At 43.2% G+C, this 21,775-nt stretch overlaps 1 protein-coding gene across 4 annotated transcripts; it reads left to right on the plus strand.

Annotated features, from left to right (window-relative positions):
- The first annotated feature begins 5,168 nt into the window (after positions 1-5,168).
- Positions 5,169-16,954, plus strand: TP53INP1 (tumor protein p53 inducible nuclear protein 1). 4 transcript variants are annotated; one of them, XM_066565290.1, is made up of 5 exons: positions 5,169-5,232; positions 8,298-8,579; positions 9,096-9,444; positions 11,091-11,124; positions 13,489-13,611. In XM_066565290.1, the coding sequence occupies exons 2-5, from the start codon at positions 8,468-8,470 to the stop codon at positions 13,504-13,506; spliced, it is 513 nt and encodes a 170-aa protein (XP_066421387.1). In that variant the 5' UTR covers positions 5,169-5,232; positions 8,298-8,467; the 3' UTR covers positions 13,507-13,611. The 4 variants fall into 4 exon arrangements, with proteins under 4 accessions (XP_066421387.1, XP_066421362.1, XP_066421378.1 ...); XM_066565265.1 differs by lacking the exon at positions 11,091-11,124 and having other exon boundaries at positions 9,093-9,444; positions 13,489-16,954; XM_066565281.1 differs by lacking the exon at positions 11,091-11,124 and having other exon boundaries at positions 13,489-16,954.
- Positions 16,955-21,775: the final 4,821 nt, after the last annotated feature.

Consider the following 21,775-nt stretch of genomic DNA (forward strand, 5'->3'; position numbering starts at 1 on the left):
TTTGATGAATGCCTCTGGGCTCAGGAGAGAAATCATTCCCATAATGACAAGAAGAGGCATCTGGCTCTGGCTCTCTGCTGGCTGCCATTGTGGTACAGCACTCCCTACTGTGATGCCCAACACGCTTTAGCCCAAGCTAACAATTCAAATGCTGCCACTGAGGGTGCTCTAGAAAAAAACAGAGTTATTCAGACCACTTCTGAGAGGATTTTTATTTTGACAAGAAGAAAAGTGCAGCTAAAGCTTACTATTATTTTTTCAATCTGGCTATGATTTATAATGGCTTCCTGCCAATGGCAATTTGAAGGCAGAGTTGTACCTGGTTTTGCTCTCAAACAATACAAAAAGCAGGATTTGTGTTTTGACAGTTTTGAAGGAAAATGAGTTTTTTCCTAAAATGCACTCTGCTGAAAAGGGCAACAGATTGCCTTAAAACAGATTGTGTTAAGATAATAGTTATTCTGAAAATGGAATCCCTCAACTTTTTCAGTCTGTCTTAGAGGATCATATCCAGTAATTTCTGCCTCCTTGGATCTTGCTCAGCCAAATCATGAGTGTTCTAGTCATGTCTAAATTGGATTCTTGAATTTGCTGAATTCATGCTGTAGAAATACAGTAACAGGTCTCTAACACCTGTTTTGCATAAAAGTCTGGAAAGGCCTGCTTTCACTCAAATTGTAATTTGATGTTTGGGAAAATAGCATTAGAAACTTGTGACTTATAGCAGAAACAATCAATCTGTCATCTTGAAGCCAGTGTTGCAGAAATCTTTGCACTAAATAAAGTCAGGGGAAGAAGAGCAGTAAAGTCAGTGCCTGTTTTAGTTGAGACTGATGTTTAAATCTCGAAGTCCACTTCAAATATGGGACTGACATTTGTACAAGCATACAAATGTCAGACTGTGCTTTTTTAGGCTTGGATCTGTTTAGACTGTTCATGCTTTAAACAGCAGGTTTGAAGTGTTTGTACCTAAATTTGGACAGAAGAGTTTGGGCTCTTTTGAACAGTAGCTAGTATCTTCTCCATAGGAAAAACAAATAAAAAATCCAAACCAACACAACAGTATTTCATTGTGGTTAATTATAAACTTGAGATATTTTTTAAATTAGAAACCTTGGCTGTTTCTGCATAATGCATTCAGTAGGACAGATCAGGATCTATCTGACAGCTGTGATCTTGCAGTATCACACAGAACCTCTTCCCATACAGCAAAGGACTTTCTGCCACAGCCAGATGGAAGCTGTAGGGCAAAAGGTTTTGGAGTTCGTCTTAACCAGGGTTAAGTTCAGAACATCAGTTTATAACTTACCATTAAACAGAAACTTCCATTTTGGTAGCTGTGCTAGACTGACCTTAAAACAATGGCACACATCAGCAAAGGTGACTGGTGTGGAGGTTCCTGTACTGATATGCCAGGTTTTTTCTGTGTGGGAACAATGGGCAAAAGGTTTTGGAGTTCGTCTTAACCAGGGTTAAGTTCAGAACATCAGTTTATAACTTACCATTAAACAGAAACTTCCATTTTGGTAGCTGTGCTAGACTGACCTTAAAACAATGGCACACATCAGCAAAGGTGACTGGTGTGGAGGTTCCTGTACTGATATGCCAGGTTTTTTCTGTGTGGGAACAATGGGTGTGTTTATGTAAATCAGAGTGATATCAAGCTGGTTTTTACACATTGTTTGGAAAGAATTCTTATTTATCTTTGTCTGGAGGATATATCTTGTCCAAAGTTTAGAGGGAGATTATTTTTTTAGTATGTGCAAGCTCTGTTTGGTGTGGTTCTCCCTCCTGCTACTCAGTATTTCTAATGCAGAGAGAGATCTGCATTCTCACATACCCCTGAAACAGGCACGGCTGTGGAGCAGGGCCTCTCCAAGAGGCACAACACATGGCAGTGCTTTGTTGTGGGCTCAATGCACTCATTGTAACTCACAGGTCCTGTGGTAGGAAGGTCACTCTCTACTCCATGGCTAGACACATATTGTGCCTGCTAAATGCTGCTGTAGTATTTCATCGCAGTGGGAACCCAGACAATAGGTCATGCCTTGCATTAATGTGTAGGATCTTGAAAAATCAATACAATTCAAATAACAGGGGACTGCTGCCCAGCCATTTACTGTTCCCAGGACACACAGAGCAGCAATGGCTGTGCCATTAAGCTGCCACTGAGCACACAGAAAGTACAGTGGGCTTGCTGCTAGCTCATACCAATAAATCCAGAATCATGCATGGGCACGTGGTACTGCAAATATGAATGGTTCCCTTCCTCCAAACATCTCTTCAGAATATTTTTTCTAATACAAATATAAGCATCAAATTCCTCAAAGGAAGGCCAGTTTCTGAGTAAATTTTTGTGTCCAAGCGACTGTATCTCTTTTGCTGAGGGCATGCTCTAACAACCATTAGAATCAATAGAAAGGCTAATTGATTTGAAAGGCTTTGGATAAAGCACCTAAGGCCACAACCTGCACTACTGCAACCACCAGAAAATTTATGATTGACCTCAGTGAGTGCAGGATGAAATACCTGAGCTCTTGCTCAGCAGGTATTTGAGTCCACACACACAATTCATTTCACTATAAACCATTCATATACTTAAGTACTTGTCAGATATGGAACAAAAGTGTGATGGTTGCCAGGCTAAGAAAGAGAGTAGCTTTCAGAACTGCCTTTCTCCTGCCAACAGCAATGATATTTGAGAGAAAGAATAAGCAAGTTCATTGTTTCCACCATTTTGTTACAATAGAAAATTAAGAAATAAGTTAAATGAAAATGGAAGAATTTGAGAGCAACACTACAGGAAGAAGAGAGCTTCTATTCCTTCAATTACTTCTCAGGGGACTTTCAGAAATATAAACAGTGACTTTTTATCTTCATTAGGAGTCTGTGTCTCAAATAAAACCCAAGCTTTCCTAGGGCTTGCCTACACTGGAAAAATACATTATGTTAATTGATTAACATTTAATGCTTAATATAACAGTCAGTACAAAGAAAGACTAAGGCTTTGACATTTTTGGTTGTTGTTGACCCAAGGTAACCCAGCTGCCAAACATGACAGTTCTTGTCTACACTAAGTGGTTTGTATCACCTTAATTAACGTGTTCTAACACAATGTAATTTTGCAATACAGATTAGTCCTTTGGGGCATTTATTCTGTACATTTAATTTTCTGTCTCGCCTATCTTGAATTTGCAGATATGTGCTGCTTCTCCCCTCCCCCTTCCTGAAGCAACTATCATTGAAACCTGAAGAGACTTTGTAAGCATTCTCATTTCTTGTTCAACTTATAAACTGAAACTCAATCAAATATACTATTTGTTTATGTCCCTTGATAGTGCTGATGTTATAAAAATAAAGTTGATTTTTTAATTCAGGAATGGCTAGTTCTGCATGGAAAAGTATCATCAAATGCTAGCTGATTGAAGCTTTTGCAAAAATATTGCAGATTTTACAGCTAGGCAGTCTCCTGGTCAACTCACACAACCTATTCCCAGCCACAGGAAGGCACTTTGCAGCATTTTTCCAAAGTCTACTTTATTTTGTTTTACATAGAGAAGCTTTGTCCTTACCAGAAAATGAAGGGAGGAAAAAAAAGAGAAAGCAAAAAAGTAGAAAAAAAGATATCATTAAACATTGAGGTTAAAAGATCAAGTTTATCTGGACTCTAGCAACCAACACACTCAAGCTGCACACAGTATTTTATTACAAAATGCTATTATTTTGTAATAAACCAAGTTCCACAGCACAACTGAAACTGTGAAATATCCTAAATTGGTAGGACATGCTGCATGTAAAATGCTGTTTGCCTACATATCACTGATTTGTTTCAGCATCTTCTGAAGGACACAGATCTTTGCCCATCCAGCACTCACTGCAGTCTGAAGTGACTATTAACTTTCTGATATACCCGGTTATATTAAGTGGCTGAAGGTGTGCAGCACAACCACACCAGCTCTCCTGGACTGTAATTTCACTGTCTGGAAATTCCTTTCTGAGAAAAGAGCAGCTAAAATGAAAAGTGTTGCATTTACATTCATTGCCTCTTCTATCTTTTGCCTAAAAAGATGGAGTCTGTGATCTAGTGCATGAGTTCTCTAGGGCTTTACAGCCCAGCTAAGGTGCTTCAGCCTAATAACTGTTGAGAGATGTAAATCTCCTATACTCTGCTCCCCTAAGACCCCACTTGGAGTCCTGGATCTAATCCTCAGCACAGGAAGGACATGGACCTCAGTACAAGAGAGATAGGAAGTTCCTAGAGCAGTTCTACCAGAGAGCTACAAAGTTGTCAAGGGTCTGGAACATCTTTCTTATTAAGAAAGGCTGGGAATTGGGCCCGTTCAGCCTCAAGAGGAGGCACCTGAGAGGGGTCCTCACCAATGTCCATCAGTCTCTGAAGGGAAGGTGTCAAGAGGATAGGCCAGGCTCTTCATGGTGGTGCCAAGCCGAAGGACAAGAGCCAGTGGGCAGAAATTGATGCACAGAAGGTCCACCTGAATATGAGGAAAAACTTGTGACTGAGCATGGGAACAGGTTGCCCAGAGAGGTGGTGGAGTCTCCCTCCTGGAGATATTCAAGAACCATCTGGACACAATCCTGTGCCATGTGCTCTGGGATGGCCCTGCTTGAGCAGGGAGGCTGGAGCAGATGACCCACTGTGCTCCCTTCCAACCTCACCTGTTCTATGATTCTGTGACCTGTTGGAGCAAGTTCAGGGCAGTGACACCAAGATGACTGGAGGGATGGATCACCTCTCCTATGAAGAAGAGACAATCCCTGAGAGAGTTGGGATTGTTTAGCCATGAGAAGGCTCCAGGGAGACCATGAAGTTTTCCACGGTGAGGGTGGTGAGGCACTGGAAGAGGTTTCCTAGAGGAGCTGTGGCTGCCCCATCCCTGGGAGCGCTCAAGGCCAGGTTGTACGGGGCTGTGGGCAGCCCGGTCTGGCGGAGCTCTCCCTGTCAGGGCAGGGTCCGCTAACGCCGCCATGACCCTACTCCCGCCCGCCCGATCCGCCCCAAGCCACGGGGGCGGGGCGAGGGGCGGGGCGGAGCCGCCGAACCCCGCCCCCTGCGCTCCCCGCCCGCCCGTCACGTGCGTTAGCGACAGGCGGCGGCGGCGCCCATTGGCGGAGGGGCGGGGGGGCGTGGCCGGCGGCCGGTCCGTCAGCTGCGCCGGGCCCTGACAACAAAGGGCTCCGCGGAGGCGGCGGGGCTGGGGCAGCGCGGTGCGGGTGAGTTCGGTGCGCGGGGGGCTGCGGGCACCGGACGCGCTGCCGGTGTCCCGGGTGGAATGGGCTCCCGCTGTGTGAGCGGTGAAGAGCAGCAGCGGCGGAGCCCCCGTTTTCCCGTGCGCCCATCCCGGCTTCTCTCCGCTGGGACGGCGCCGGCGCCGGGGGCTTTTGGCGATTTCCCGGCTGTGGAGCAGCCGGCGGTCTCGTCCGCCCGCCCCCCGGGCAGCCTCGGAGCGGGGCCGGGAAGGTGCGCAGCCGCCGCGGCTGTGCCGGGTGAGCCCGCGCCGCTGGCCGCGGCCGTGTGGAGCCTCCTGGCGGCGGCCGCGGAGCTGCGGGCTGGGGGCGCGGGGCATCGGCGGCTCGGCTCTGGCTCGGAGCTGCTCTAGGACCGACTGGGGGGTGGCTTCTTTGGTTGTGTTTTCTTTTTGCTTGGCACATACCTCATCTCCTTTGCTAGGTTAGAAACAACAACAAAAAAAACATAAAAAAGGAAAAAATACTTTTTGTATTGCAGCGATACTGTATTGTTGACACTCATTCGGTGTGTTATCTGTACCAGCCTCTCAATCATTACTGTCGCTGAGTCAGTTGTTCCCAGGCTTGTGTTTTCCTGCCGCAAACAGTTCCTGACTAAGAACCCGAAAACCTCTCTCGGTCTCTGTCCTGTTTTCCTTCCCGGACGATGGCCCTTGATAACAGCCTAACTTCTCTTGTCCTCCCTGACTTGCACAATAGCACACGAGTGTGGCCTTTTTAAAGGCGCTTGTCCAAAAGGATGTCAAAGCATCAACCACTTTCTAAATGTGCCGTGGTTTTAAGCCCAGCTGGAGATGAAACCAGGACAAAATGATTCAGATGTTTTTTTGGATCCTCCTTGGGCTGGGGGAAGGGAAAAATGGGACAAACTGCTTTTGATCCACAGAAAGTCATTTGTGGGTCAAAAGCTGAGGTTTGTTTAGCTCACATTCTCAGGAGCAGGGATCTCTCTCTTACTTGTTAGAGGGTAATTATTTTATGTTGCTGTGATGCCTTGGGAGCCTTACTAGAGGCGTGTGAGCTCTCATCTTACTCCACTCTGCACAGAACAAAAAGGCAGCCTCTGCCTGAAGGTACCTCCAGGCTTGATCTAGGAAAGAGGCAACACACGCGTGTGGGAGTACAGGGAAAGCCAGTGGTGATCAGCAGCCACACAATGGCTTACTAGTTAGCCTAAAGAAAAAACAAACTCATTTTTTCATAGGCCTGGAGCCAGGAGAGAGTTAGGGAAGGATGTGGAAGGTGACTGGAAAACTACAGGCTTCAAGCTTCCACTTAGAATTCATTTCCTTATCCATAGTAAGCTCTGCCTGTAACTGAAGCACTGAAACCTTCCCAAGAAGGTGCTTGGGAACACTGTAGGCATTTGGCATTTCCTTAGGTAACCCATCCAGGGCTTAGAGACCTTAATGGTTAAAAGTGTTTCCTGCTAATAACCACTGAAAGTTGAGCTTTTCTGCAGTTAAAGCCACTTCTGCTTGCTCTGGGTATAAAAGAAGGCGATAAATGTTTGCCTCTTTCTTTACGTAATTCTTTCTTCTTTCCCTCTATTAAGCTTTACAATTTTTAAAATTTTGTTGATTTTCTTTAGACTTCTGATAATTTTTGTAGCTCTCTCTAGGAGAGACCTGATGTTTCATTTTCTTAAAAATAGACCTGTATCACTATTGCAGCTGAGCCTGTTGTTTCTAGTCTCGTGTTTTCCTGCAGTCAGTCGTTTCTCTTGAGCATAACTTCCTTGAGTTTCACTGTACCTTTTCATATTGCTTCTGAAGACTACTTTAAATTCTGCTCCTCTCCTTCTGTGCTGTCTGAACAAGGGGGAAGCTGCATAAATGTGTACAGGAGCAGTGCTGCATGGAGCAAGTGCTTGTCCTTACCTTGAACAAGTGGGTGATGGGGTCTGGTGTCCTGGGATAAGGTGACACAGGAGGCCAAATGACTCTTTGGTGTGGCCTGAGAGTTCTAGGGTAAAGCAAGGTATACTGATCTATATATAAATAATATTCTTCATGAGTGGTATCTTTTAGTATCTGGGTTTGTCTACTGTCATGTGTCTTGCTCCCTTTCTGAATGCAGGTACTCATACTGTCTTACATGGGAATATACTTTCCTATTTAATTATCAAACAGGTATTTAATCTGTAATAGTTCTGACCTGCTGTAATGATTCAAATATTGCTATGGGCAAAAATAACTTGTTGTTAAGTTGGTGAATATTTTCCCCATAGTTTTTGCTTTTTTTACCTGCTTTAATGACTTTTATTTATTGGCTCATATATAAATATCAAAGGCAGTTCTGGGGTGTTTAAACATTCAGTTTCTTGGTACTAATGGGATTTTTCATCTTAACTGCCAAATGCAGAGGTCAGGCTTGCAGTGACCAATGACATGTAGATTTAGGGGAGTGAATTGAGCAATAAGCACTGGGTTTAGTTAAACACATCCAATACTTTTCCATGTTCCTTAGACTTAGGATACATGACTAGTTGGGCGGTTGCTGTGAACATGATCTCGCTGGTAACTCTGTGGTGTACTTTGAACTTGAAGACAGGATGTGCCTTGCTAGTGTGTTAACTTGCAGTCTGGGTGGAACAGAGAAGAAACACTGCTTTGGGCTTCCCTGGGAGCCCTCACAGGGGCTCCTCTGTGTCAGCAGAGGAGGTGAGTGTATGGAGCAGAAAACCTGCCCTTGCCCTTGGTGTCTCTCTGACATGGAGGGAGATGGGCGAGTGTAGACACAAGAGTCCTATACACCTCCTCCCTTAGGAGAAGGGGGGGACTGACAACTAAACAGAACTTTTTTTGGGAAGGAGGTCTGAGACAAAGGCAATCAGCTCCCAGGAGAGACCCTAGGATTGTGCTTTTTGTTTATATCTAGCTGGGAGGGGATGGTAGATGCCACTGAAGCTGCCTCTCTTCAGGGAAAAATGTTCATTGGTACCTCAGACTGCACTAACTTCTGATTTGTTTCCCTAGGGATGTTACCTGTGGTTTTGTCATTAAGATGCTTGTCATCATTTTTTACAGGTTTCACATAAACTGTTTACAAGTCATGCTTTTGCATGTCCTGTACCTAAGCTGATAAAGCATCTATGCACTTTAATCTCAAGTCTATACCACTCTGCTAGTAGTGTGAGCTGTGCCTTGAACCTTGGATATAAAGACCTACCAGCCAAAGTCTTGTTCCTGCCTTAATAATGTTCCAGAGATTAAATAACATGCTCGTGGGAGAGATTGATAGCTTGTCCAGCCAAGAGCCAGAGTTCAGTGAGAAGGAAGATGACGAGTGGATTCTGGTTGACTTTATAGGTAAGATGTCTGTCAGACATAAATTCTGCCTTTGTCTTGCTCTGGCTCTTGCTTGTCTTACTTCCGTGTGAACAAACCAGCATATTGGGGAAACTTTATATCAGCAAAACCAGTGTGGGATTAGAGTGTAGGGTGTCTTCCAAACAAATGTTACATGTTGTGTAAATTGGTGAGAAGAATGATGTCAGGTTTATAAGCCTGACACAGGCTTCAGCAGAACCGCTTGTACAAATAAAATCTATTTGACTTATTTCGCAATTATATAGCTTACTGATAATGTTGTTTCACGTGTCTAACATGGCTTGTCTGGGAGCTCCCTTTTCCTCTCCCCTGCTTTTAAAAAGTAAAAATTTGTGTATGTGCTAACAGGGCTCTTTTTTTTCTTTTTCTTTGTTTTTTTTTATTATTATTATTTCATATCCCGTTTCTGGCTGTGTGCAACTGTGTTGTTTTCGACCTTCTGCTGTCACCAACATCCGTGGTTCCTCTCCACTGATGACTGGTCCCCTGCAGCAGACACTTGCACTAATTGCTCCATGGAGGAAGCAGACCTCGTTGAAGCATCGGCCACGGACAGCTCGCCCGTCTTCTCTTGTTTATCATCTCCCCTGGAACACTTGCCGGAGGCCAGCGAGTCCTGCTTCATCCAGTTTGAGTCATGTCCTATGGAGGAGAGCTGGTTTATTACCCCTCCCCCATGTTTTACTGCAGGTGGATTAACCACTATCAAAGTGGAGACCAGTCCCATGGAGAACCTCCTGATAGAGCATCCCAGCATGTCTGTGTATGCTGTCCACAACACCTGTCACAGCCTTAATGAGGCTGCATGTGGGGATGAGGAGTTTCACAGCCCAGGTAGCCCCAGGTATGTCTGAATTCTCTTGTCAAGGAGCTCTGGTGCTCAAAAGATCTGGTTTCTCCTTGATCAGCTTAGACACTTAATACTGAATTTTCCAGCTTATTTCAGGGGAGGTGAATAAAGCATGAATACCACACAAGGTGTGTAGAGTGGTCAGCTGCCTGCCTGCTCAGAAAAATGTTATACAAGATGACAGTGTTGGCAAACAGTTGGGTATGCATTTTGGCACTGCAGTGAATATTCATGGAGTCTTGTTACTCCCTTGCAGAGTATGTTCCAGTCCTGTGTAAACTGGTGGCAGTTAATTGTATAGCCAGTAATGTAGATATGAAAGCACTTTGCCCCCTTCACAGCTATGTGTGTTTTTCATAACTGCTAGTCAGTATTCTTTCAGTCACCTTGTGAGATGAAATACAGACCTTTAATGATCCTGACAGGGAAGTGGCTTTGGGTTTGGGTAGGAGGCTTCTGTGGGTTTTTTTTTCATTCCTCAACCTAGTGATAAGGACAGGATTAAATTTGCCCACAAGTGGTTTGTGGAGCAAAAGTAAGCTGAAAGATTCCACAAAACTTAGTCTCCTCAATGTGAAAATCTGTGCTGCAACCTTCTACTTTTAGCAAAGTAAGTGCTTTTGGGTCCTGAAAATCTATCCATGTGGGTTTATTGTAGAGGTATGTTTGCCATGCCCTGCCATTCTTTGGTGTTGGTGTATGCCCCTGTACCAGTACAGTGAACATGGCTGTATGCAAATAGAGGATTCCTTTGCCATTATGACCCCGTGTGTTCATTGGGTTTGAAATAATTGGGTGTTTTGTGAATCCCAGTTAGTAACAAAGACTGACTTTTCCTACCATCTAGTTCTTAAGTTTAGAAACAATAGTACTAAAGAAAAAAATCACAGTATACTGAGCTTTGATATACAGGAAGAAATTAGTATAGCACTTGAGTTGCTGTAGGTAGATGCCTATTGACTTGTCCAATCAACCCCTTGCCATATTTAAGTTTTTAGCTCAAAGAAACCAGGTGACTTTGAAATGACATACTGCTGTATAATGTTGAAATATAGTGCTGATACTATTGAACTTGGTGTGGGATTTGTATAATTATTTGGGGAGGACAGTTTAGGATGTTAAGCATAAGGGTCTAGTTTAAGTTAAATTGGGGGAAACTATGAGCAGACAGCACCTTTAAAATGAGAGTCTGAAGGAATCTGCAAGGGTGCTGTAGGCTGCAGGACATGCCCTAGCACTTTATCTAAAATACAATTTGCAGTGAATAGTAACACTCAAAAGTTGGATACTGACTTTTTAGTCACTTGACATGGGGATCCTGATGTAAATTCACCCAGAGAAGGATCCTGTCTTGTGTTACACAGCACAGTTAAGCTGCTTCAGTGCCTGGGGAAGCTAGAGGTGTGCTCTTCAGCTGGTGTGTAATTAAGTTTCTTCACACTGAACTCTGTGCTGTTGCTTTGTCAGAGGATCCAAGCTCTTGTACAGGATATTTTGTGTGATAACTGGGGTGAGACTTAAGTCTAAAGCTGAGGTAGACTGCAGAATTTGGGAACATTGGTTACACTGATACTAGAGTAAGTTTCAAAAGCTGTTATGAAGTCTCTAGTGGTTTAATGGTTGGCCATTTAATATTGTAGGGCCAAGAAAAGCTGCTTAAGGCACACTGGCACAGTAAGTACTACTGTTTTGGAACAGTGCTTTTTGTTTGATCAGGCTGCTAGCAACACTGCTTCCTCTAGAGCCTTGTCTGCCAAAGCAATACTGGTTTTAGGACTAACCTTTGTGCCAAATGATTACTTGATCAAGCCTAACTACATCTGCTTTAACAAGCCAAAATGCTAAGTGCAGAAAAATTACTGAAATGATTGGGTTGGGTGTCTGAAGCCTTTAATGTTTCTTGTGAGCTGTGGTTGTGTAGCACGATGAGCAGGACACTTCTGCTTTCTGGCAAAATAGACACTGGAAGCACAGCAGCAAATGTATGTAGTGATGGTCTGGCTTAAGACACAGCCCCTCTAAAACTGCATTTTGACAATGTGATGGAGTCTCAGCAACCCTGTTCTCTCAGTGCACGGAGCTCGCTAGTGCCAGCCTACCAAATGCACCTAAGGTACCAAAAGGCTGCATTTTGGAAGAGTATGTGGCTGTTTAGCTAATTCAAACCACCTCTGCTATCCCAGTGTCACTTTGATGACAAATAGAGTGTTGGTTTGCAAACCATTGCTGGAAGAGTATTTGATAAGAGGGGGAGAAAAAAGCTAAAGTATTTTCAGCCAGCAAGTTTAAACCAGTTTTACTCCTTTTGTGGAGGAAATCTCTTTTTTCATTTTAAATTCCTTTCAAAGCCAAAGGATGTTGTATAAACTTCCCTATTTGTCAGATTAGTCATATTTTTCCATAACAAAACCACAGCAGTTTGTATTAACAGTTGCTGCCCTTTGCTAGTTAAGGGTATGCTTAGGAAATACAGGTTGCAATAAGTGGTGTGGCTTCCTGCCTCTGTAATAGCTTTCCCTAGAAAGGCTTCACTTGCAGTTCCACCTCCAGCACTGTTGGATGCACTAAGGGATCACTCCACAAGGAAAATATTAGTCCCATATTTGCAGGTACCCTCATGTAAATTAAACTGGTGTAATTTGCAAAGAATGTATTTACAAGGCACTGTGAATTGATCTGTGCTTGTTACTCACTTTTTTGTTTGGTATTTCAAGTGCTAGGTATAGGATAATATGCAGTGAAAAACAGGGGAAGACCAGCATGTCACATATGACTGTTCTGCAGTCTCTACTCTTCAGTCGTTCATATCAAACTACCCAAGGATCCAAAAGCAAGATTGGGATATTCGAAATAAGAAAAAAGTAGAAGGGAGGGAGTATTCCCTTGATGACAAGGAGTATTTCCCTCCAGTGTGCAGTGGGAGGAGGCAGAAGAGTTTACTTCATGTCAGGCACCTGCAGCCTCCCAGAGTAAGGCTACAAAGGGTACCATGGGCATGGCAGACCTGACTTACGTCTACAGAGACATCCTACAATAATTGCAAGTTAAGCTCTTCCAGAAGAGACTTTGTATGACAAAGTCATGCTAATGTTGAAAGACAGACTTCCCAAGAGACTTCTTGCTCATGCCTGGGCAAGTTCCTGGTCTTGCAGCCATCTTTCCTGGGCACGACTGACCAGTTGACAGCTGGTTGTTGGGCCCTGAGTGGGGAGAGAGAAGGCAAGAAACTCTGCTGCCACTGGTCTCATACCAGCTGTAGCACTCAGATTAGGGTTTTGCTTTGCTTTTAAAATGGCTAGGCTATTTTTAACTTTACTTTGGAAGTTTCAGGAAATGCCAGTGATTGTTCTGTCAAGTAGGGAAGTCCTTTTTCAATATGTCAGTCGCTGCTTGCATAGGCTGCTGGTTTGTTTTTCACTAGTGCATGATGAAGCAAGGGTTTGCCAAAACTGCTGACTCACTGCTCATGACATTTAGGGGGCTGGTTGAGGAAAAATCCTTCTGAGTTATTTTTCATGTGTGTCACAACTGGTCTACCTTTCCATTCCTCTGCATGAGCATTGTTTGTTTGGATTTACTTGTGTGGCTGGCAATTGAAATGCACTTTTGTTAGTGTTAGCTTCTGTTTTCAGGCTGAACCACCAGTGTTCAAGATGATTTTAAACCAAACTTTGCCTAGTGGAAAACTCTCAAGTCTTCTAAAGCTGGAGTAGTGTGACACACATTGCCTTACATTTCTGATCTGTGTTGCATCTTGGGCTTAGGGAGGTGGTGTGGGGAAGAAAGAGCACATTAGAGTAAGAGCCAAAAGTCTTAAGGCTGTTGTGGGGCCCTCACACAGAAAGTGATTTAGCAGCACTACGTGTTACTTACCAGTGTGGTAAGTGGCTTGACCTTACCTCAGCCCAAATCTCTGTCTAGTAGAATAAGGGTTCCCTTTTGAAGTGCTGGATGCTGATGTCCCCGTTCTCCCCTTTGTTTTGCTTGTCCTTTCAATGCACCTCAGTGGTGACTGATACCTGCTTGTTACATTTCTAGACAGGAGGCCCAAAATGAAATGGGACAGCGTGTTCACTGCTACGTCACGGCTCTTGCTACTAGTTCAACTTTTCTGGAAAAAAACAAGAGCTTTCGTCCTACCCACTGGATAAAAGAACATAATGAAAGACACTGTCTCAACAGGAACAGTCTCCGTCGCCAAAACCTCGCCAGGGATTGCCACTCTCGGCAAATCAAGCACAACGGACTGTTTGTTCACCAGCCTTGCCAGCGTCAGTTCAATTACTGATGGCTCTTGTGGTTTTAATCTATGGCCTAATTGTTTCTTAGGTTGCTTTTGTTTTCATGTGTAGGTAAGTGTGGTCAATCTGAAGCTGATTGTCATTCCCTCAAACACAATCGTAACTAGTGTTGCATTATTTTCAAAAGACTCATAAGTCTCCAATCATCTTGCATCAAGTTCTAAATGTTGATGTTAAATATCAGTGTCTTGGAAGCCTATCAGTATGATAGTTTGTGTGCTGTTTTATAAACTTTGATGTATAGATGGGTTCTTAGTTGGTATTTTAAAGAAATTTAACTGAGATGGAAATGAGTTACATTTTGCATTAATCAAAACGAAGTTAGAAAATTAGTCATGTGCTTTAATGACCAGTACTTGACAGTTTGTGTATCTGTCTGTATTCAGCATATATGATTACTTTCTGACAAGGAAATTCTATAGCTGCCAGTGGATATTACATAGCTGTGCTGAGCTGTTTCAAGAAGGACATCTCATCTAAATTCCTAGAACTTACTTGTGTTAGTGGGGGCTGTGTAGGTGTGCTGGGTACTTGATATGGATATTGAAAGAGGGTTAAATGTCCCACCAACATTGTTGCAGTACAATATGGCACCAGTGTTACAGATGTAGTACCTCACAGTGGAGTGGGAAGAAAAGTGAGCCCTTGGGTAACCTGCAGATGCACAACACAGAACTGAACTGGCAGCTTTACCAGATAAAGTTTGAGTTTCTGTAACTATTTCTGTCTTTGAAGCATGTATTTCCCCTACCCTATCTCATTTAATCTCTAGTCTAGTTAAAGGAGAAAGGTTAAAAGAATGGTCAGTCCACCATCTATCAGTAGCTGACTGCTCTTCAAAGAAGTCAGGCTGATAGACAGCTACTTCTGAGCTACAAATTGCTATTAGATTGTCTCATATTCACAGATTGAGAGTAGCTCAGAAGTAGAGATTGAGAGTAGCTCAGAAGTAGCTAGAAGGAAGCTTTTATTCGAAGTTCTCCTAATTTTCTCTCTCATTCTCTATGAAAATGAAATCCAAGTTAATGGGGACTGGAAATGAAGGGCAATGTGAGGTAGGACGAATTGGATGCTGAGCTAAACACAGTGATAACAGTGTATAAAAATTGATCAATCAGCTGTGGTTGTTCTCCTAGCCCACTGGAGGCAGAAGGATTTAATAGCAATTCCATGGGCCAACAGGAAAGAAAAGCCATTCAAAACAATCAAGTAGCTTTCTTAAGAGCACTGAGCAAGATGTTTTTGGAAGTTGGCAGGCAGTGCCAACTACAACTACAGGTAAAGTTCACCTGTTACCAAAAGCTGTGTTACACAGCAGCCAGTGGTATGCTGGACCCTGATAGATCCAGATCAGTCTGGGAAGTGGATTAAATGGGAATGGAAGTAAGGAAGCAGAAATCTTAAGTGAGAGAAGGGGGGAAACCAAAAGTAAGTTTATCTTCCTTTCTGCCAGTGCTTAATGTGACTTGCTGTTTTCCCTTGTGTTTAGTGCCTAGGGCATTACAGTGTTAACATTACACTCAGCTGTGTCTTCCAGTAATCCTTACACAGAAGTTGGTACAAGGAGTCATGTGAGGAGTCCTTGCAATAAGACAAGGTCGATAATGTGAATTGTTCCAGACTTATGAAGTATTTAAATTCAGCCAGATGCTTCAATTTCACTGAAGCAAAACCCCAGCAATTCAAATTGACCTTGATGTAGTGGGTACTGTTGTGTGTTCTGCAGCTGAAATTGTTGTGGAACCTACTTAGCATACAGGGAACAGCATTCATAACCTATGTTTCACTGCAGATGTGCTGCTTCACTGCAATTAGGATTGTCACAAAGGGATATTGAAAATAATTAAATGTACAAAAGCAAGAGGTGCTTTCCTGGATACACTAGTTTTTGGGGTTTTGTTGTTTGGTGATTTTTTTTTTTTTTGACAAATTGAATTCACATGGACACTAAAAGAAAGCAAAATTGGTCACACCATGATTTTCCAAAAGAGATATTTTGTTACTGCTATTTTAGCAGTGTGTGCCCATGTCCATACAACAATTCTCATGTGGTCCAAATACTTTGGTTTATCTGCAAATAGCTGTAGTTTCACCAGTCTCTCTTACTTGCCTCAGATTATCTACCTACCTTTATCACTCCAACTTTTTGTCTAGCTTAAACTTCCTTATCCTTGCTGCCAACTTTCTAGCTCAGGAAAATTCTTTGCTTTCCTGTATTACTTTTCTTTATATAAAAGTAACTACTTTCCTTCAGCTTTAATTTTCTTAAAGTGCAATGAAGGAAGATGGAGTCTCCACCTCCCTGTGTTGGAAGGAGTAAGTAATCCCTTAACTCCTAATGGGGAGATGGAGCTGAGAGTATAAGGCTCCCAGGCATTAAAATGAGAGCCTTGGTCTGTTCTTCTCAGTAGGCAAGTAAATGCAACTTTAGACTGCTCCTAGAATTGGGAGATACTGATCTTTTTATACTGCATTACTAGATGACTTTCTGGTGATGAAAACCTATATCTTTCAGGATATAAACTATTTTGTTGCACAAAGCTGTGCTTCTCAATTTGTAATATTGGAAACCATATTATTGTGTGAGATAGTACTACATCAATGGCTTTTTGTTAATTTGTTTTACATATTTATGTTGGTCTAGCCCTGTTTTGTGCCTGGAGCTATTGGGCAATTAGATTTGTTTTGGTTTACTGTTTTAATAGTGAGCTGTGTGGCTTTTTATATGGTTTTTTGAATTGTATTAAAGTGTGTGTTTTTTCTTGTAAAAGTGGAGGCCTTGCACTGTCTCATACTGATTGATATTCATGAATCTTGCTGAAATTGTATTTTCATATGTATTGGTTAATGGACAGATTTGCATTTTAAACTGTGCCTTCTACACAGCAAACTTGAAGATTCAAAAGGGACATTTCAGTTGGGATTAATACTGTACATCAGTCTATGCATATATGGCAGCTTCTCTCCAGAGCCACTTCTCTATTTGTAGCAGTCCTTTTGATATGGAAGAATCTGTGGCTCTTTTTTTAATAGTTTAACACAAGCTGAAAACAGACAAAATACAGCACTTTGCCAAAAAAGGTAGCATTGCTTAACCAGTGTGTATTTACTAAAGTGATCTTCTGTATTTTGTTTTCATGGTGCGTTCTGCGCACTGTGGGGAAACATGATCTTAACTCTCAATAAAAAATGGCCTATTAAAAGTTGTCAGTCTGTTCTTTAATGTTATAGGTTAGTGAAAATCCAAATGTCTGAGCATCCTGTGCAGGTGGCAGGTCCAAGTACTGTGTCTCTCACTGCTTGCTCTAGTACAGCAGTTGCTCTGGGCCTTGGCTTGCATTGCTGATCCAGTGACAATGTGCATCTGAGCAGTGCTGCAGATCTCTGCTGACTGCTGCCTTTCCTGACCAACATGCAGGAACTCTGTAGGTGAACAGGACAGAGATAAAACCCACATGAAATGTGCATCGTGGGGGTTTTTTTTTTCTGTATCTTAGCTGAACCTCTCTTGTTTCAGCTCATACCCCACTGCCTATCATTTCCCTGCCATGCACCACCATGAAAAAATCTGTATGGAAAGCTGCTGGTACAGGTATCCTGTGAGGGGGCAGAGACCCTGTGCAGATAGGGTTAGGGAAGGCAAAGTAAAGCCACCTGCAGCTGAACTTGGCAAGGGATGTGGCGGGGGACCAGAATCCATGTGACAAAGGACATGGAGAAGGCTGAGGTACTTCATGTCTTTGCCTTGGTGTCTACTGGGGAGACCACCTTTGGGACTGCAGGCCCCTGGCACATGTGGGAAATGTGAAAGCAATGAAGATCAACCCTTGGATGAGAAGTCTCAAGGTAAAAAATGCTTAAAGAAATGCACTGTACACAGTTTTATGGGATGCACCTGTAAGTGGTGAAGGAGCTGGCTCAGAAACTCAGAGCTTGCTGGGCTGCAGCAGGCAGGGTGTTGACAGCAAGGAGGAGGAGGTGGTGTGTCTCCCTGGCCCAGGCTGGAGGTGCAACATCTGAATGGCATGTGCAGTGCTGGGCTCCCTCGAGGAGAGGGCATGGATGTACTAGATGGTATCCAGCAGGAGGCCAGGGCATAACAGGATTGAAGACTGAAATAACCAGGAGAGGATGAGAGCTGGGATTGTTTAGGCTGGGGAAGAAAAGTCAGAGGGGATCTTGTCAAGGTATATAAACAGCTGAAGGGGGCAATAAAGGCAACAGAGCCGGACTCTTCTCTGGTGGCGCCTAGAAAGGACAAAAGGCAGTGTGTGCAAGCTGAAATGCCGGAAATCCTTGAATGTAAGAAATGGGCTCAGTGATCTCCATGTTGCTGCTATGGCTTTTTCTGAAACTATATGAATGAGTGGGGATTTTTGCCTCCAGTCATTGGGGATCCTTGATCTCTCTGGCTTTCCAAGGATCATGGAGATTGGCCTTGAAATTACATCAGCCAGCTCTCTCAGCACACTGGATACAGGCTTCCATGGATTTGTATGGGCTGAGTTGTTAGAAGTAGTTCCTGATTTAATTCTCACCCACCAAACAAGGAGGGTGACAAAATGATCTCTTTAACTGACAGCAGTGAAAAGGTATTTGTGCAACAAGGCATCGATCTTCTCAGAGCAATAACTGAGTAAAATCTTTCCCTTTGAAATGTAGATTTTGTCCTGTACATTTATCAAAGCAGCAAGTCTATGCTGCAAGCTGTACAGTATTCTTCAGGAGAAGGTTTGATCAATTATGCTTGTATTACTGTATCTATGCAGATAGCCTAACATAGTTAAGCTGATAGTGTTCCTTTTGGGGGTGCAGTAAAATCTTTCCCTTTGAAATGTAGATTTTGTCCTGTACATTTATCAAAGCAGTAAGTCTATGCTGAGAGCTGTACAGTATTCTTCAGGAGAAGGTTTGATCAATTATGCTTGTATTATTGTATCTATGCAGATAGCCTAACATAGTTAAGCTGATAGTGTTCCTTTTGGGGGTGCTTATTTCAGACCTGATGCAACTTTTAAAATTTAGCTTGGACAGTCTCCAAAACACCAGGAACTAGTGTCTTTTGTAACTTCTCTGTGCTGAAGCAAAAATGTTTGTATGAAGGGTTGCATTAGTGTAACTATTGGCTTAAGTTCTCAATTTACACTCTAGTTTTCTGTCTATATAAATCCTTGTATGTCTCTGATACAGTGCCTTCATCAGTGTTAAATGTCAGAGAGAACAATAATTACTACTCTGGCTCCTCATCAAGTAATTTGGTATCTGCTTTCTTTGTTTCATTCACTTCTGGTGCATGTTTATAGCCACAAAATATTGTGACTGTTATCGAGTGATATTTGCAAGGAAGATTTGGGCTTTTGGAACATGTAGGAATGACTCATCAAAAGAACATGCTGATGCTGCTGTGGCACTGTTGTTCCCACAGTGTGGTCATGATATATCAGTCTTAGAGTAAATGAGACTGAACTGAGACTTAACAGGATACCTTTTGCAGCCAGCTTTTTTTTGATGAAAATACTGTTCTGAAGTTACTGCTGTATAACTAATACTTCAGAAGAGTCTTGTTCAAAAGTTCTGTGGGCAGACTGATAGCTTAACACTCAAACACCTTAATAAGGCAAATTAACTATTGCAATTTCATGAGTAAGCTAGGGAAAAGGAATAATAACAAAAACAATAACACACCCCCCCCCCCCCAACAAATAGTTAAGAGTAACAAAACTAGGCTAGTGTCCAGGAGCAGGCTTCAGATCTCAGCTTGCAGACATGGGCTGTGCCATAGGTCTATACTTTTTCCTCTATAAATTTCAAATTGTTGTGTCCAAGCAAGGTGATTTAGGCAATATAATAAAAAAATACCATTATGCACAAAAATAAATCTATCAGAGTGCTAAAAGAATTGTAGATTCCCTGAAATGAGGCTGTACAGAGAATCAGCAGCAGAGAGAGGTGGAAAAAAGAAGAGAGGCCTCAGGCTTTTGAGATATGTGGTTATCATCCAAGAGCTGTCAATTTTTGCAAGGTAAACAAAGGAGATGAGATCTTGACCATGAAAGGGAGGACTGACATGGGCAGAAGTATCCCCTTGTCTACTCCTAATCCTATGGATTTCAATTCTAGCTCTTCTATCTATGGTGTGAGACCAAGGAATGATTGATGGGCCAGAGCCAGTGGTCTGAGGTACAGTAAGGCCAAGAAGTGCTGGATCCTTCACTTGGATCACAACACCCCGTGCAGTGCTGCAGGCTTGGGGAAGAGTGGCTGGAAAGTGGCTTGTCAGAAAAGGACCTGAGGCTGCAGGTTGACATGTTTGGATGGTTGCAGGCTCTTTGAGAGGGTTGGACATGGCAGAAGAGATAGAGGTTAGCACTGTATGTAATGGAAGGGCTGGAATGTGTGGAGCTCATAGTTGGCAATGGCACAGTTGACAGACTCTGGATAAGAATCAAGGGGCAAACAAACAATGTGGATGTCATTGTGGGAGTCTACTATAGAGTCGTCAGGCAGGGTGAGGACATCAACAAATTATTGTTTGAAGAACTAAGGGACACTTCCAAATCAACTGCTCTTGTCCTTATGGGGAAATTCAACCTGACAGAAATTAACTGGGAGCATCACACAGCTGGTACAACCTGGGCCTAAAAGATGTGGACAACAATTTTACGGAATAGGTACTGGGGGAGCTGACTCAGGAAGGTGCCCTCCTGGATCTGCTGTTTGTCATCAGAGTGGATCTTGTGAGCAATGTGGTGACTGATGCCATCTTGGCCACAGCAACTACAAAGTGTTTGAGTTTAAAATCCTTGTTGACAGGAGGAAAAGTGCAGGAAAATCTCAACTCTGGACATAAGGAGAGCAGACTTTAGGCTGCTCAAGGACCTAGTTAGAAAAGTCCCCTGGGAAATGTTTCAGTAGTTCTGGGGTCTGTCAATGCTGGTCACTTTTTAAACATCACCTTCCAAGGGCACAGGATCAGCAATTCCCCAGTGTCAGAAGTCAAGCAGAAGGCTGGTTTGGTGAACAGGGATCTTCTTTTGGGTCTAAGGCAAAAAAGGAAGGTGTATGCCCTGTGGAAGCAAGGTCAGGTGACCTGGAAGAATAAGAGATGCAGCTTGCCACTGTAGGGAGAAAATTCACGCAGCTAAAGATCAGTTGGATTGGAAGCTGGCCAGAAATGTGGGAGACAGTAAGAAGTTTTTTCAAATACATTAATGGCAAAAGGCAGCATAGAAATAACATCACCTGTTACAGGATGTGGATGGGCACCTCACAAACAGGGACATGGACAAGGCAGAGGTGTTTAATGCATCCTTTGCCTCTGTCTTCAACACAGATGATGGACCAAGGGGGTCTCAGTGCTCTGAGCTGGAGGACCATGGCTGTGACAATGATCAAATCCCAGTTGACCCTGAATTTGTGCAGGATCTACTCCTCCAGCTGGATCCCTAAAAATCTATAGGGCCTGATGGGATTAATCCAAGAATCCTCAAAGAACTAGCTGATGTCATCACAAAATCTCTCTTGATGATTTTTGAACTAGAGAGGTCCCAGCTGACTGAAAGCTGGTGAACATTGGCCTGATTTCAAGAAGGGCAAGAAGGGGAACCCTGGAAAATACAGACCTGTCTGTCCCACTTTAGTGCTGGTAAAATAATGGAAAAGATTATTCTGGGAGGTATTGAAAAACACCTCGAGGTCAACACAGTCATTGGTCACAGCCAGCACAGCTTCATGAGGAGAAAGTTTTGCTTATCAAACCTGACTTCCTTCTGTAACAGGGTAACCCACTTCACTGATCTAGGAAAGCCTTTTTGGACTTCAGCAAAGCTTTTGATACTCTTTCTCTCAGGATCCTTCTGGACAAAATGTCCAGCACACAGCTGGATAAACACATTGTGTGATGGGCGAGCAGCTGGCTCAGGGGTCAGGCACAGAGGGTTACAGTGAGTGGGGTGTAACCAGGCTGGGGACCTGTCACTCGTGGGGTTCTGCAGGGCCCCATCCTCAGCCCAGTTCTCTTCAAC

Source organism: Molothrus aeneus, chromosome 1 (genome assembly GCF_037042795.1).
Source record: "Molothrus aeneus isolate 106 chromosome 1, BPBGC_Maene_1.0, whole genome shotgun sequence".
NCBI lineage: Eukaryota > Metazoa > Chordata > Aves > Passeriformes > Icteridae > Molothrus > Molothrus aeneus.